We start from the raw sequence: 12,210 nt of genomic DNA on the forward strand, positions 1-12,210 counted from the left end.
AAAAAACAGTTAATTTAAGTATACTATTATAGCAGTACTGAACAGCAAGCCATTATACATTGGTCCATACACGAGTAGCACCAGCATGCAGTTTATACAGTAGATTTTGTAAGTGCAGGAGCAGGACACTCGCAAACACATTACATGGTCTGGCATACCTCTGCACGTCATTTGTGAAGCTCAGTTGTGTTGGTGTCCTCTGCAGCACTCCTCTCAGATCGGTAAACAGGACAGTTGTTCCTCACTGTCGAGGTAGACAGGCACTCGGGAGGCGGTTAGCTTATGAGACCACTTAGAGGGCTTCCCGTTGAGTACACCCTATGGGCAAACCATGGTGAAAAAACTGTTATTTTGAGGAAATTGATACATTTAAGATAAAGATACAATAATTTGCAGCATAGTTAAAAGGTAGTGTTAATGTTATTCCTAATTAAGGCCCTTACTATGAGTTTGTTTGTAATGATGATTAAATGTGAACATTGTTTAAGTACCACTAAATGCTCCTCAGATCCCTGTAACGTCACAATGAAGTCCAGCAGTCTCTTTACCTCTGCGGTGTGGTCATCGACAGCCTGGATGTGGATTTCCTCTGAGATAGCACTCTGTACACTGGCTGAAGAGTTCCTTGGAGCAAGTTTCTGGCCTCATCAGTCCAGAAGGCAAACCGCTGACCATGCCTTTCAAACATCAACAAGATTCATCTAAAGTACTGCCAAAGGGACAGGCTAATAACACATATTGTGGTGCAACCAAGCAATGAGCCCAGTTTAATTATGAACGATGATTTATACTTAACTAATATGCAAAAACAATGAGTATCAAACACGTTTTCACACTAATACAGTAAGCTACAGGTAAATCTGACACATCAACATGCTTTTATCATCTTTTTAAGTTTAATTAATGTGCTGGCTAGATTGACTTATTGTAGTCATTATGTCAACAAGGTTTAGCTTAATTAAATCATGGCCACGAATTAAGAACATCGTAATAATCAATAAAACTAGCAATAGGGAATTCATTATTATTTCTTAGCAGTTCTCACGTTGGCTTCGTAAACTTTGCATCGTTTTAAGGTTATAAAATAAAACTTAAATGAAAATCGGTAAAGTTACTCACTCCGACTGCTGTGCATGTCGTCCATCTTTAGTGATCCAATTCGGTAGGTAGCGCTGTTACAAAAGCATAGGGTCCTAGAACTGCTGTCCTGAAACTGCAGCCTCCGGTTGTGCAGGAATATACTATTTGCAGTTGCTCTGTTGTTTGATGATCATTAATGACAGCAGTATTTATAAGCCGCTGTCCCTTTAAGACCCGATGCACGGATCCGCGCTTCACGTGTGGGCGGCTGTGCGCGAGAGAACAGCGCGCGAGTTACGAATCCAGTTCCCTTTCGCCTTTTCTCTCTGGAATTGTATTTCGACACTTTTTAGATGTCAAACTTAGTAGAATATATCGATAGTTAAAATGAACTAAACTTGTGGATACTCTACTAGCACACCTGTGCGAACTAGACAGGAAATAACTCCATGGTTCCCGTTAAATTGCCGTGTGACCAGTTGGTTAAGTTAAATGATCTCCTTATAGGTATGTCATTGGTTTGCAGATGACACTGGGTTTGACATTTTGTGTCTAATGGCACTCATAATATTTTCTGTGTGCCATATGACTGCTGCATTCTGATAGATGAATACATTTTGTGATATTTGTTGAGTTTAAACAAACAAACCAGGCTTGGATCCATCAATTGGCTAATTAAATTTATTAGATGTACGTTTATAAAATGACAGGTTAATTTGGTCAGTCAATTAAATCAATAAACAATGGTTTGAGAAGTCGGACCAATAAGCTGAAGGAAAGATCTACATCGAAACAGACTCTGGAAAAGCATTTTCACAATTCTGGAAATACTAGAAAACGAATGCTGAATGTCATCTAACAGAAATCAAAGCTTACCAAATTGATTAACAGTGCTTCCATTGTAGTTGGTTTGCTATATTTAAGGTTTAGTAAGGCTGTTACCGCTCCAAAGACTCATTACAGGTCATCAATACAAATTATGATCATTTCCCAACTGACAAAAACTCAACCTTTAACAGACCTCAAACAGGGATCTCATCTGCATGGACATGAATGGCACTTTGTAGCAAAACTTCCTTAAGAGTGCCACCATTACACTTTTGTTGTTCATGATGGCTTGTACAATGACAGAGAGGGTAAAAAAAAACCCAGCACTCGCCTCCTGTAAACACGGTTGGACAGTATCTACCTGCTCATCCGCATACTCCCAGCCGCATTCAAAGACAACCAAACGCAAGTAAACTGCACAAACCCTGTAGCAGTCTTATGTAACGAATGAGGAGGTATTCAAAAAGACAGAAGGCTTGGCCGGAGGCCTCTCAGTGGGGCAGGTCATAATTAGCTTTAACGGTTCTGTTCTTTGGGCTGTGCAGAGGCTCTGTCAGTCAGCTTGGTTGGCAGTGGGAGTCTATGCAGCAGCTTCGCTCTCAGCCTCCACTGGTTGTCCTGTGGCACTCTCCACATTTTTGGATGCCTGGGAAAAGAAAAATTTTGCAATTACGGTTTCATATTCACAAAGTGCCATTAGAAATGGGGAAAGTGGATGCTGACACAACAAACCTTCTTTTTCTTCTTCTTCTGTGCCTTGCGGCTGGCTGAGCTTTGCAACAATGCCTGCAAATAATAAAACACATTGCCAGTAAATCTTGAATGCAAAAATCAACTGGAGAATTCAATTACGTAGAGTAGGATTTTTTTTGCCAACGGCCCCTAAATGTTTGTCCCTTGTTCGCTTACTAAAATATATAAAAAAAATTATATTATTATTATATTAATTAATAATGAATGATATTGAATTATAGGCAACATTAGGGCTAGGCATTGACACAAATTTCATGATTCAATGAAATTTTGATTCACAAGCTTTCGATTCGATTCTGATCATTTTGGATATATATCATGTACAACATAGCAAATTATCAAGGGTAAAAAAACAGCTAACTCTGTAAAATATACATGAGTCAGTTGGTACTACATTACATTACTCTAATATTGAAGGTTAAAATTAACTGATTTGTATATAAACACTTAAATTACACTAAATGAAGTTATAATAAATTAAATATTGAAGAGCAGTAAAAATGATAATGAATATGTTATATGGTGCATATATTTAGCTAAATACTCCTCTCGAGTTAATTTTTCTAGCTGGCAAATAAGTTTATGGTCAGCAAATACACTTTTTTTCTGAGGTAAATGTGACATTATGTGACATTGTTTACAAGCTCTGTTATACTGACATCTTTCTGCAGCTGAAATACGATTGTTTCATTTTTGTTTCGTAAAAATGAATCATTTAAAAGTTGAGAAATCAATACTTTAATTTTGGCAATAATGTTTTATTAACATTATTTTAATGTTACTATCATATAATTATTTTATTTTTGAAAATAATTTTCATACTTTGACAAATATTCATACTTGGGTTCCTTCTACCTATTATTAGAATATTTACATATATAAAATAAAATTTCCAACTAGTCCTTAAAAAGCAGAATAAAAAATGCAATAATTCTTTAAATAATACTTCTTTAAATTCTGTAAATATTAACTTTTAATTAATGAACTAATAAACCTCCAATATAACTTCCATACCAGTTCCCTGTATGTAACACCAGAACCCCTCGTTTTCTTACCTTGAGCTCTGGGTCTTGTACTTCATGCTCAGACTTGTAAAGCTCTGGATCAAAAGGTCCACTGGTGATACGCAGAGGGCCGTTTGCCATGAGCAGCACCGTGAATTTAAACTGTGCTACACATTCACCTTGAAAGAAAAGATGTGTAAGAGACAGAAGGTTTGACAATGTGACTCTCGAGACTTTGCTGATGGCACCAAACTTCTAAAATAAGAACAGTCTTTGACCTGGTCATGCGGCAAATGTGCAAATGAGCACCGGCGTGACAGGAAATTATTTTTTATTTCCATTTAGTGATTCGTTGCAAAGGTTTAACCCTATCATCTTCATGCTTGATTGAAGGTTTTACATATAAAAGTGAAATTTTATGACTGTGGTACTAATGCCTCACCTTCCTTCTCATGCAGGACATTGAAGGGCTGAAGCAGCTCGTGTTTGGCACACTCAACCACTCCTAGTCGAGCTTTACTCTCATCCTCAAATGCCCTGATAGCACAGACACCAGACCACACAAAGACAGAAACACAAGGAGAGAGACACAACGAAATGTGATGAGCAACAGAGGTGAAGAGTTTGTTTTGTGCCATGCACTTTCATTTGAGATACGAATAACTTCAAAGTCATACATCTGATTGGCACGTAAACATATAGCTTGAATACACTGTCAAATGCATTAACGTGAATGCGACCTGGTCTAACAATTTAATGTTTATATATTTATATAATGCATTTATATCATTTATACATTAGCATTCAAAAAGGGCCCGTAGGATTTTGTTGTTGTTGAAGGAAATCAATACTTTTATTCAGCAAGGATGCATTAAATTGATCAAAAGTGACAGTAAAGTCGGCGCCAAAACCCTCGTGGGCAGCGCTTCAGGCGTCCCGAGTTCAAGTCCCAGCTCGCGGACCTTTCCCAAACTCCCATCCCCTCTCTCTCCCACTTCACTTCCTGTCAAAGTGACTGTCCTGTCCTAATAAAAGGCAATACATGCCAAAAAATATATATCTTTAAAAGTGACAGGATAGACATTTATGTTCAAATAAATGCTGTTCTTTTGATCTTTCTATATTCAACGATCCCTGAAAAATGTGCCACGGTTTGCACAAAATATAAAGCAGCACAGCTGTTTTCAACATTAATAATAAGAATGTTTCTTGAGCAGTAAACCTACATATCAGAATGATTTCTGAAGGATCCTGTGACACTGAAGACTGGAGTAATGATGCAGAAAATTCAGCTTTTTCATCACAGGAATAAAATGCACTTTAAAATATATTAACATTAACAGCTATTTAAACATCATAAAAAACAATTCTTTGGTACTAAATTGATTTTAAAATGTTTTATTCAATTTAAGCAATATTTGAATTGACTTTTTGAATTAATATAAATATTTATTATACATTTATAAATTTGTAAGTGATTTCTCTTTTCATATTTTTACTTTTGAATTATTGAATTAAAGGGTAACAAAACGGCTTTTTGGAGGGCTTTTGCAAAAACTACAGATTGTACGTACCTTTTTTCTCTAGTTAAGTAGCATGGATTTCAAAAACAATTCTACTGCACAGACAGCCAAGTTTCATTAAAAGCTTTACCTCCCCTTTAATAATGGATTTCTTCATTTTATTTTTAAGTGGCTGCCCTTCTTTAAATGCAAGTTTAACTAACTTTTAACTAGTGATAATAAAAATAAACCTCATTACCTCAGAGTAAATGGCATGGTATCAAATCGCCGCTCGACCTCACTAAAGAACACCCTGGAGGTCTTCATCTTCAGTCCATACTGCTTGCTGGGGTCTCGCTTGTAAACAGTGGTTCTCTGCCCGGAGTCTCTAGCCTGCAGGGAGAAAGAGAGCACTGTGATCAGCTATCTGTCGCACATCAAGGGAACAGTTGATGCCAAGATGAGTCTTCACCTTTCCCTCTCCAGTGCTAATGAGCACGTCCACAGCATACACCTCATGCACTTCAAATTCTGCCTTCTCGTGGTCCTTCCTTAAGAGCAGACAAGGACAGAGAGCATTAAACAGAGTAATACTCAATCATTTTCAAAAACAATCTAGCTCTTCATTATCCTGACCTTTGCTGGTCGGTGGGGTTCTGAATGATGGTCTTCTCTCCATCAATGACGTGCTGCTTTAACTGATGAGACAGCATGCCTGTGTAAAGAGACAGAAGGAGCTTTAAAACCATGTTATTATGCTTCAACAGAGATGAGTTCAGGTTTTGGTCAGCTCACCCTCGATGGCCATGCATTTGAATGATTGGGCAATCTTGTTCCAGGCCTCTGTGACCTGAGTGTTCTGAGAAAAACAGAAAAACAGCTGGTTGGTCCATTGTAACTTCCTAAATGCATTTGAAACACTTTGTGAACCACATTTAAATCATTGTTAACTACTACAAATCATTTTATTCAAGTTATATAGAAATAAAAAACTAACAAAAATTACAAAAACAATTGTTTATTTTTTAAAATATTTTTAATATATTTTTTAAAATGCTATAATCGTATATAAATAACAACACTAAAATAACATAAAAAAAAAAAAATCATCCAATTAAGTAGCATCCTTCTGAGGATATTGTCCCTTACATGTAGACCAAGGTTTTAAGTTGACCTCCACAAAGGGAATTATCAATTTTATAATAGAGAATTGATTGTGAAATTTTAAATCATTATATAGTTTTATTCATGAGGATGTTTTTAGCAGTTAATTACATGACCGGATTGATTCTAACTAACCTGATTCCCAGGTTTAACCAGCCGGAGAGCAGCTTCTGCACACAAGTGGGCAGCTTTGATCACATCCGCTTTCCGTCCTGTCACAGGAGCATCCTAGAAGAACAGCAAAGTTAAGTGCACTTCTAACAGAATGAAAAATGAGTTTGTAGCATTCACAACAAAAGACATACCTTGGTTGCGCCAACCACAAAGCTATGAGCAATGTTGGAGATGAAGCCATCCACATGCACTCCAAGGTCACTGTGGAAAAACAATGTAATAATGAAGAAATGTGCTAATAAACAAAAAATACATACATTTATATATCGAACAGAAATAACACTCACATTTTAACCAAGTCACTGTCTTTGAGTGTGTAGTCTGGATCGCTCTTCAGCGGTGAGAAGTGGCACACACAGTTGTTCACAGACACACAGGTGGGAAAGGCAATCCCTGTCACACAAGTATAAAACATTCATCTACTTTTTCATATAGAGGACTTTGTCAAAAGTTTGGAAACAATGATTTTTAAATGTTTAATGAAGTCTCTTATGCTCTGCAAGGCTGCATTTATTTGATCAAAAATACAGTAAGAACAGTAATACTGTGAAATATTATTACAATTTGAAATAACTATTCATAAGAAATGGATGCTGAAAATTCAGTTTTACCATCACAGGAATAAGTGACATTTTTAAATATACTACAAAAAAAAAAGGTTTTACTGTATTTTTGAGCACATAGATGCAGCCTTGGTGAACATAAGAAATTTGATGAAAACATTTAGAAATGTAATGTTTCCTAACCTTTGAAAAATACTTTGCATATAATAAATAATTTATTTTTTGAAATATAAAATAAAATGTAAAAATAGAATAATTAAAACATTTTTAAAATATCAATTTTGATTTATGATTTTAATGAATATTATAGATTTTTATTTTTTTAAACATCATTTTTAAAAATAAATACATTAAAAAAATCAAGAAAATGTATACGTTTTAAATAAAAAACCCCACATTTAAAATCACTGGTTAAGGTCACTTTTGAAATCACTGATTCAAGATTGTAATGAATATTATTTAGCTCTTTTCAGAAGCATTCTTACCTTTCTTAATCTCTTTCTCCTTCTTGAAGACCTTGCCTGTTTCGGCAGTGATGAAAGCATCTCCTTTCTCGCATAGGCTGAGGACAGACACACCAGGCTTGGCTGCTTCGATGACCACCTTCAAAGCCTCTGAAAAAGAAAGATTTCACATTAGACAACCAAATTTCATACCCAACAGATTTGGAAGCTCTCCCTAAAGCACTATGTGACAGGACCCGGTCTGAAGAAGATCAATACACATTAAATCAGTAAGCACTTCTAGTAAAAAGAAAGAAATTGAAGATTTGCGTAGCTGACAGTAGCTAAAACTTTCTCAGCACCTGCCAATAAATCTACTGGACACTTTTTTACATTACTGTGGCGTAATACCTACTAATATATATATATATATATATATATATATATATATATATCTGCTGAATTAACTTTAGTACTGGACGTCGGGCAGAATGACAGGGTCAGTCGCCACTCACTCTCATCGTAAAGAACAAGCAATGAAAGTGAATGGTGACTCAGAGGCTGTCAGTCACTTAACGTTGTGTCAAACATGTCCTATTGTGGTTAATAGTCATGCAGGTTTAGAGTAACATCACGGTGAGTAAATAATGACAGAATTTTACTTTTGGGGTGAACAACCACTTTAAGTCGGTACGTTACAACTACAGCTAACTGGCTAACCTGCTAGCCGAATATTTATAAACATAAACAACGCTCTTAAGATTACAAAACGTCTACTGCTGATGCTTATCCGCACGATTTCAAGTTAAGTCAAGTCAAAAAAACTACAAAATGAATGGCATCTATGTCTATCTCACTACAGCTCGCAGACACATGGCCGAGCGCTGAGCTGCATCACCGCTCGGTCAAAATCAACCCTTGATCACGCATAAAGCTCCAGAATCAATCTTACGGTTTGCTATGTCGGCCCCCATCTTGTACTTGGTGACCACCAAGTCATCAGAGATGGTGTGCTCTTGCTGGTCGTCGTCTCCTGACATGCTTGTCAGCGGTGGGATTCAAGAGGAGCTCGTAACTTTTTCCCTCGCTTTGCTTGTGGGATGATGGAGCACAGCACGCTGCTTCAGATCTCACAGCCTGCGCCAGCAGCAGCCGTGGAAACGCGCAAGATGGCCGATTACGGCGCCGCACTTCAAAATAAAAGCCGCAGAGCTGCGGATAGACTGACAGAGTGACCTCTGCGGGAGCTCGAGGAAATTATATCTCGTCATTAATTTTCCAGTTTGGCATAGAGATGTCAAAGAGTGTTTTACGTACAAACAAAGCATATTTAGGATAAATCTTTAACATCTTACATTTCTCTTTCTCTCAGGTTGGGCGGGGTGGGGGCACTGGTCAGCTCATTTCAAACAACTGGAAATACTCAACCCACTCTCCTTTATGCAATTATAACTCATTTGAATCTCATGCGATTACTATAACAGCTCCTATAAAACTCTAGGTTGTGGTAATTTACCGCCCTCCTGGGCAAATTCTACGCACCTTCCTAGAGGAGCTGGATTGGCTGCTGTCCTCATTCCTGGAGGATGGCAGTCCACTTTTAGTCTCTGCGACTTCAACATTCATCTGGACAAGCCTTATGCTACAGACTTCCATTCACTCCTTGCTTCACTACAAGCATGCACAAATCAGGCAACCAACTTGACTTAATTTACACAGGCAATCTGTACTGCAGACAACATTTTGGTAGAACCCCTATATATCTCTCTGACTATTTCTTCATTACATTTAAACTACATTTTGCTGCCTGTATGCCACCAAGCCCTATACCGGTTACTTTTAGACGAAACCTACGCTCCCTTTCAACTTCCCATCTTTCCTCTGTAGTATCCTCCTCTCTTCCCTCACCCACCCATTTCTCATCTCTGGATGTGAATGCAGCAACTGACACTTTATGCTCTACTTTGTCTAGATGATATTTACCCTCTCTCCTCCAGGCCAGCACGGGCTGTCCCTTCTAACCCCTGGTTATCCGATGTTCTTTGTGAGCATCGGACCAAACTCAGGGCAGCAGAGAGAAAATGGCGCAAATCAAAAGATCCGTCAGACCCGAGTATGTATCTGCTTTCATCTTTCTCTGCTGAAGTCCATACTGCCAAATTTTCATATTTTCACAACAAGATCATCAGCGCTCCAGTCACACGTAATCTCTTCAAAACATTTCATTCTCTCCTCTGTCGCCCTCCACCACCTCCCACCACTTCTATAACAGCTGATGATTTTGCCACATTCTTCACAGACAAAACCAGAACAATCAGTATCCAATTCTCAGCCCCACACACAGGACCTCAAACCAACCACACCCACTGCAAAAACTCCCATCTTCTCCTTCTGTCCCCTTACTGAGGCAGAAGTATCAAAACTTCTGCTCTCCAGCCATCCTACAACATGCCCTCTAGACCCAATCCCCTCACACCTCCTCCAAGCAATCTCTCCTACACTTTTACCATCATCAACACATCTCTCCTCACAGGCACTTTCCCCACAGCATTCAAGCAGGCTTAAGTAACCCTTTCTTATAGACAGCTACAGACCTGTCTCTCTCCTTCCATTCATAGCGAAAACCCTCGAACAATTTGTTTTCAACCTGGTATCATTGTTTCTTTCACAGAACAACAAACTGGACGCTGTGAGACTGTGTTAAGGCCCGTTCACACGATATAGTTCTAAAAATCGTTCTCAATATGAAAGAATAGCATAGTTCACACCACAACTATAACGATAACGATACAGAGGAACGATATCGTTGTGATCACTTTCAAAACGATTTTTTCCCAGCTGATGAACGATAAAACACTGACAGCCAATCAGAATCCATCCTGCTGTAACGAGCTCAAGAATTTAAAGCGGCAGACGCGAGTGCGCTTAGAATAAACAGACGATATCGTTCGCTGGTGTGGACGCTAATATCGTTATCTTTATAGTTATCTTTATAGTTATCGTTCTTGGTGTGAACAGGGCTTTACTGTCAGTCATGGAAGCTGTGTGGATTGCAAAAGCTGATTCCAAATCATCAGTCCTTATTCTGCTGTATCTATCTGCTGCTTTTGACACTGTCAATCATCTTCTTGGACCCCTCCTCTTCTCCATATACATTACATCTCCTTCTCCTACCTTTGCTATGGTGATGACACACAGTTCTATCTCTCATTTCAACCAGATGATCCAACGGTAACTGCACAGATCTCAGGCTGCCTGGCGGACATCTCTGCATGGATTCTTGTCTTCCCTGCCTCTTCAACTCTACAGCATGATTTCACCATCCAGCTAGGTTCTTCTACAAGTACCCCATCAACTTCGGTCTGCAGGCTCAGTACAGCCTACTTCCACTCACTATTACAAATCTACATCCCCTCTAGAAGTCTGAGATCCGCTAGTGAGCGACGCCTCGTGGTACCATCACAGAGAGGCTCAAAATAATTTTCCAGAACATTCTCGTTCACCATTCCTGGCTGGTGGAATGATCTTCCCACCCCTATCCGGAATGCTGAATCCCTGACAATTTTCAAGCAACAACTGAAAACTCATCTATTTCGATGCTACTTGACTTAAAAACTCTTTATTTATTCCTTCCCTTTCTAGCTTGTACTTATTTGAACAAATACCTGAAACTTGGTATTACGAGCACTTCCTGTGTCTTTTTGCCTCTTTAAGAAGAATCGCTTCATGTATTCCCCAATTGTAAGTCGCTTTGGATAAAAGTGTCTGCAAAATGACTAAATGTAAATGTACATTTTTGTTAAAGTTAATTAAAATCCTTTTATTTTTAGTTTTTTTTTGTTTGAAACTTTTATTCTCTGAATAATCGGAATCATTTCAATATTTATTGTGTATCACACGCACACATAAGAAAAACTCATAACAAATATCATGGCAAATATTTTTATTGTGCGCAATTTCCTGTCCAATCAATCTGTAATTTTTTCAAAAACTGGAATACAAATGGAACTCTTAAAATAACTATTTTATTGCCTTCATCAGATTTTGTGTTGTCTCTATTCTCAAAGTAACATGCATGGGATTTGTATGAAATTACAGTTACAATAGTTTGCACTTTAAATGTGCCATTTGTTGTAATTTTCAAGCAACTTGTTGAGTTTATCGTGGTTCATGAAACGACTCTAGATCTGCTGTTTATCAGACTGTGAGTATGTTCATTTTATTATTTATGTGAAGAAATCTAAATCTGACAATGTATACATGTCATTGAGCTGGGCTGGTTTCAGATGAACAAACGAATGACTTAAAAGTCGGTTCATTTTAGTGAATCAAAACACTGGTGGTTAAAGTAAATCCTAAATTGTCATGTTCGACTTGAAAACCAAATGTAGTTGTTAATACTAGTAAAAGCAGACATGTAAAGATTATAAGTTGTGTTGATAACTGGTAGGCGATTTTATGATCCAATGTAAACCATGATCTAAATTCAGTTTTTAGACCCTTTTTTCTAACTCTGCTGTTTACCTGTAAATTACAGTAATAAAAATATGCAACAATCTGACTCACAGACATAGTTCAACCTTATATTATCTTTTTTATATATAAAATATTTTTAATATAATTACCTGCTCTAACTTGACAAAACATTGGTGACAGCTAAATATTTTTGTATAATAATAATTAAATATGGGAGACAATA

General features: G+C 37.6%; 1 protein-coding gene and 1 long non-coding RNA gene across 2 annotated transcripts; both read right to left on the minus strand.

The window, feature by feature from the left end:
• Window positions 1-163: 163 nt before the first annotated feature.
• Window positions 164-1,230, minus strand: LOC107591064 (uncharacterized). Its single transcript, XR_001609852.1, has 3 exons — window positions 1,120-1,230; window positions 549-677; window positions 164-318 (listed from the first exon to the last, which is right to left on the minus strand). It is a non-coding gene; the product is annotated as an uncharacterized lncRNA (long non-coding RNA).
• Window positions 1,231-1,747: 517 nt separating this feature from the next.
• On the minus strand, window positions 1,748-8,735 carry LOC107591063 (proliferation-associated protein 2G4-like). The gene is made up of 13 exons (XM_016280064.1): window positions 8,464-8,735; window positions 7,554-7,682; window positions 6,793-6,898; window positions 6,637-6,706; window positions 6,467-6,559; window positions 5,963-6,026; window positions 5,804-5,882; window positions 5,640-5,718; window positions 5,427-5,560; window positions 4,108-4,202; window positions 3,717-3,844; window positions 2,641-2,694; window positions 1,748-2,554 (listed from the first exon to the last, which is right to left on the minus strand). Exons 1-13 carry the CDS (start codon window positions 8,549-8,551, stop codon window positions 2,489-2,491), a joined length of 1,185 nt encoding a protein of 394 aa, XP_016135550.1. The 5' UTR covers window positions 8,552-8,735; the 3' UTR covers window positions 1,748-2,488.
• Window positions 8,736-12,210: the final 3,475 nt, after the last annotated feature.

The sequence above is a fragment of the Sinocyclocheilus grahami genome, unplaced genomic scaffold (genome assembly GCF_001515645.1).
Source record: "Sinocyclocheilus grahami isolate Dianchi unplaced genomic scaffold, SAMN03320097.WGS_v1.1 scaffold137.1, whole genome shotgun sequence".
In the NCBI taxonomy this organism is placed as follows: Eukaryota; Metazoa; Chordata; class Actinopteri; order Cypriniformes; family Cyprinidae; genus Sinocyclocheilus; species Sinocyclocheilus grahami.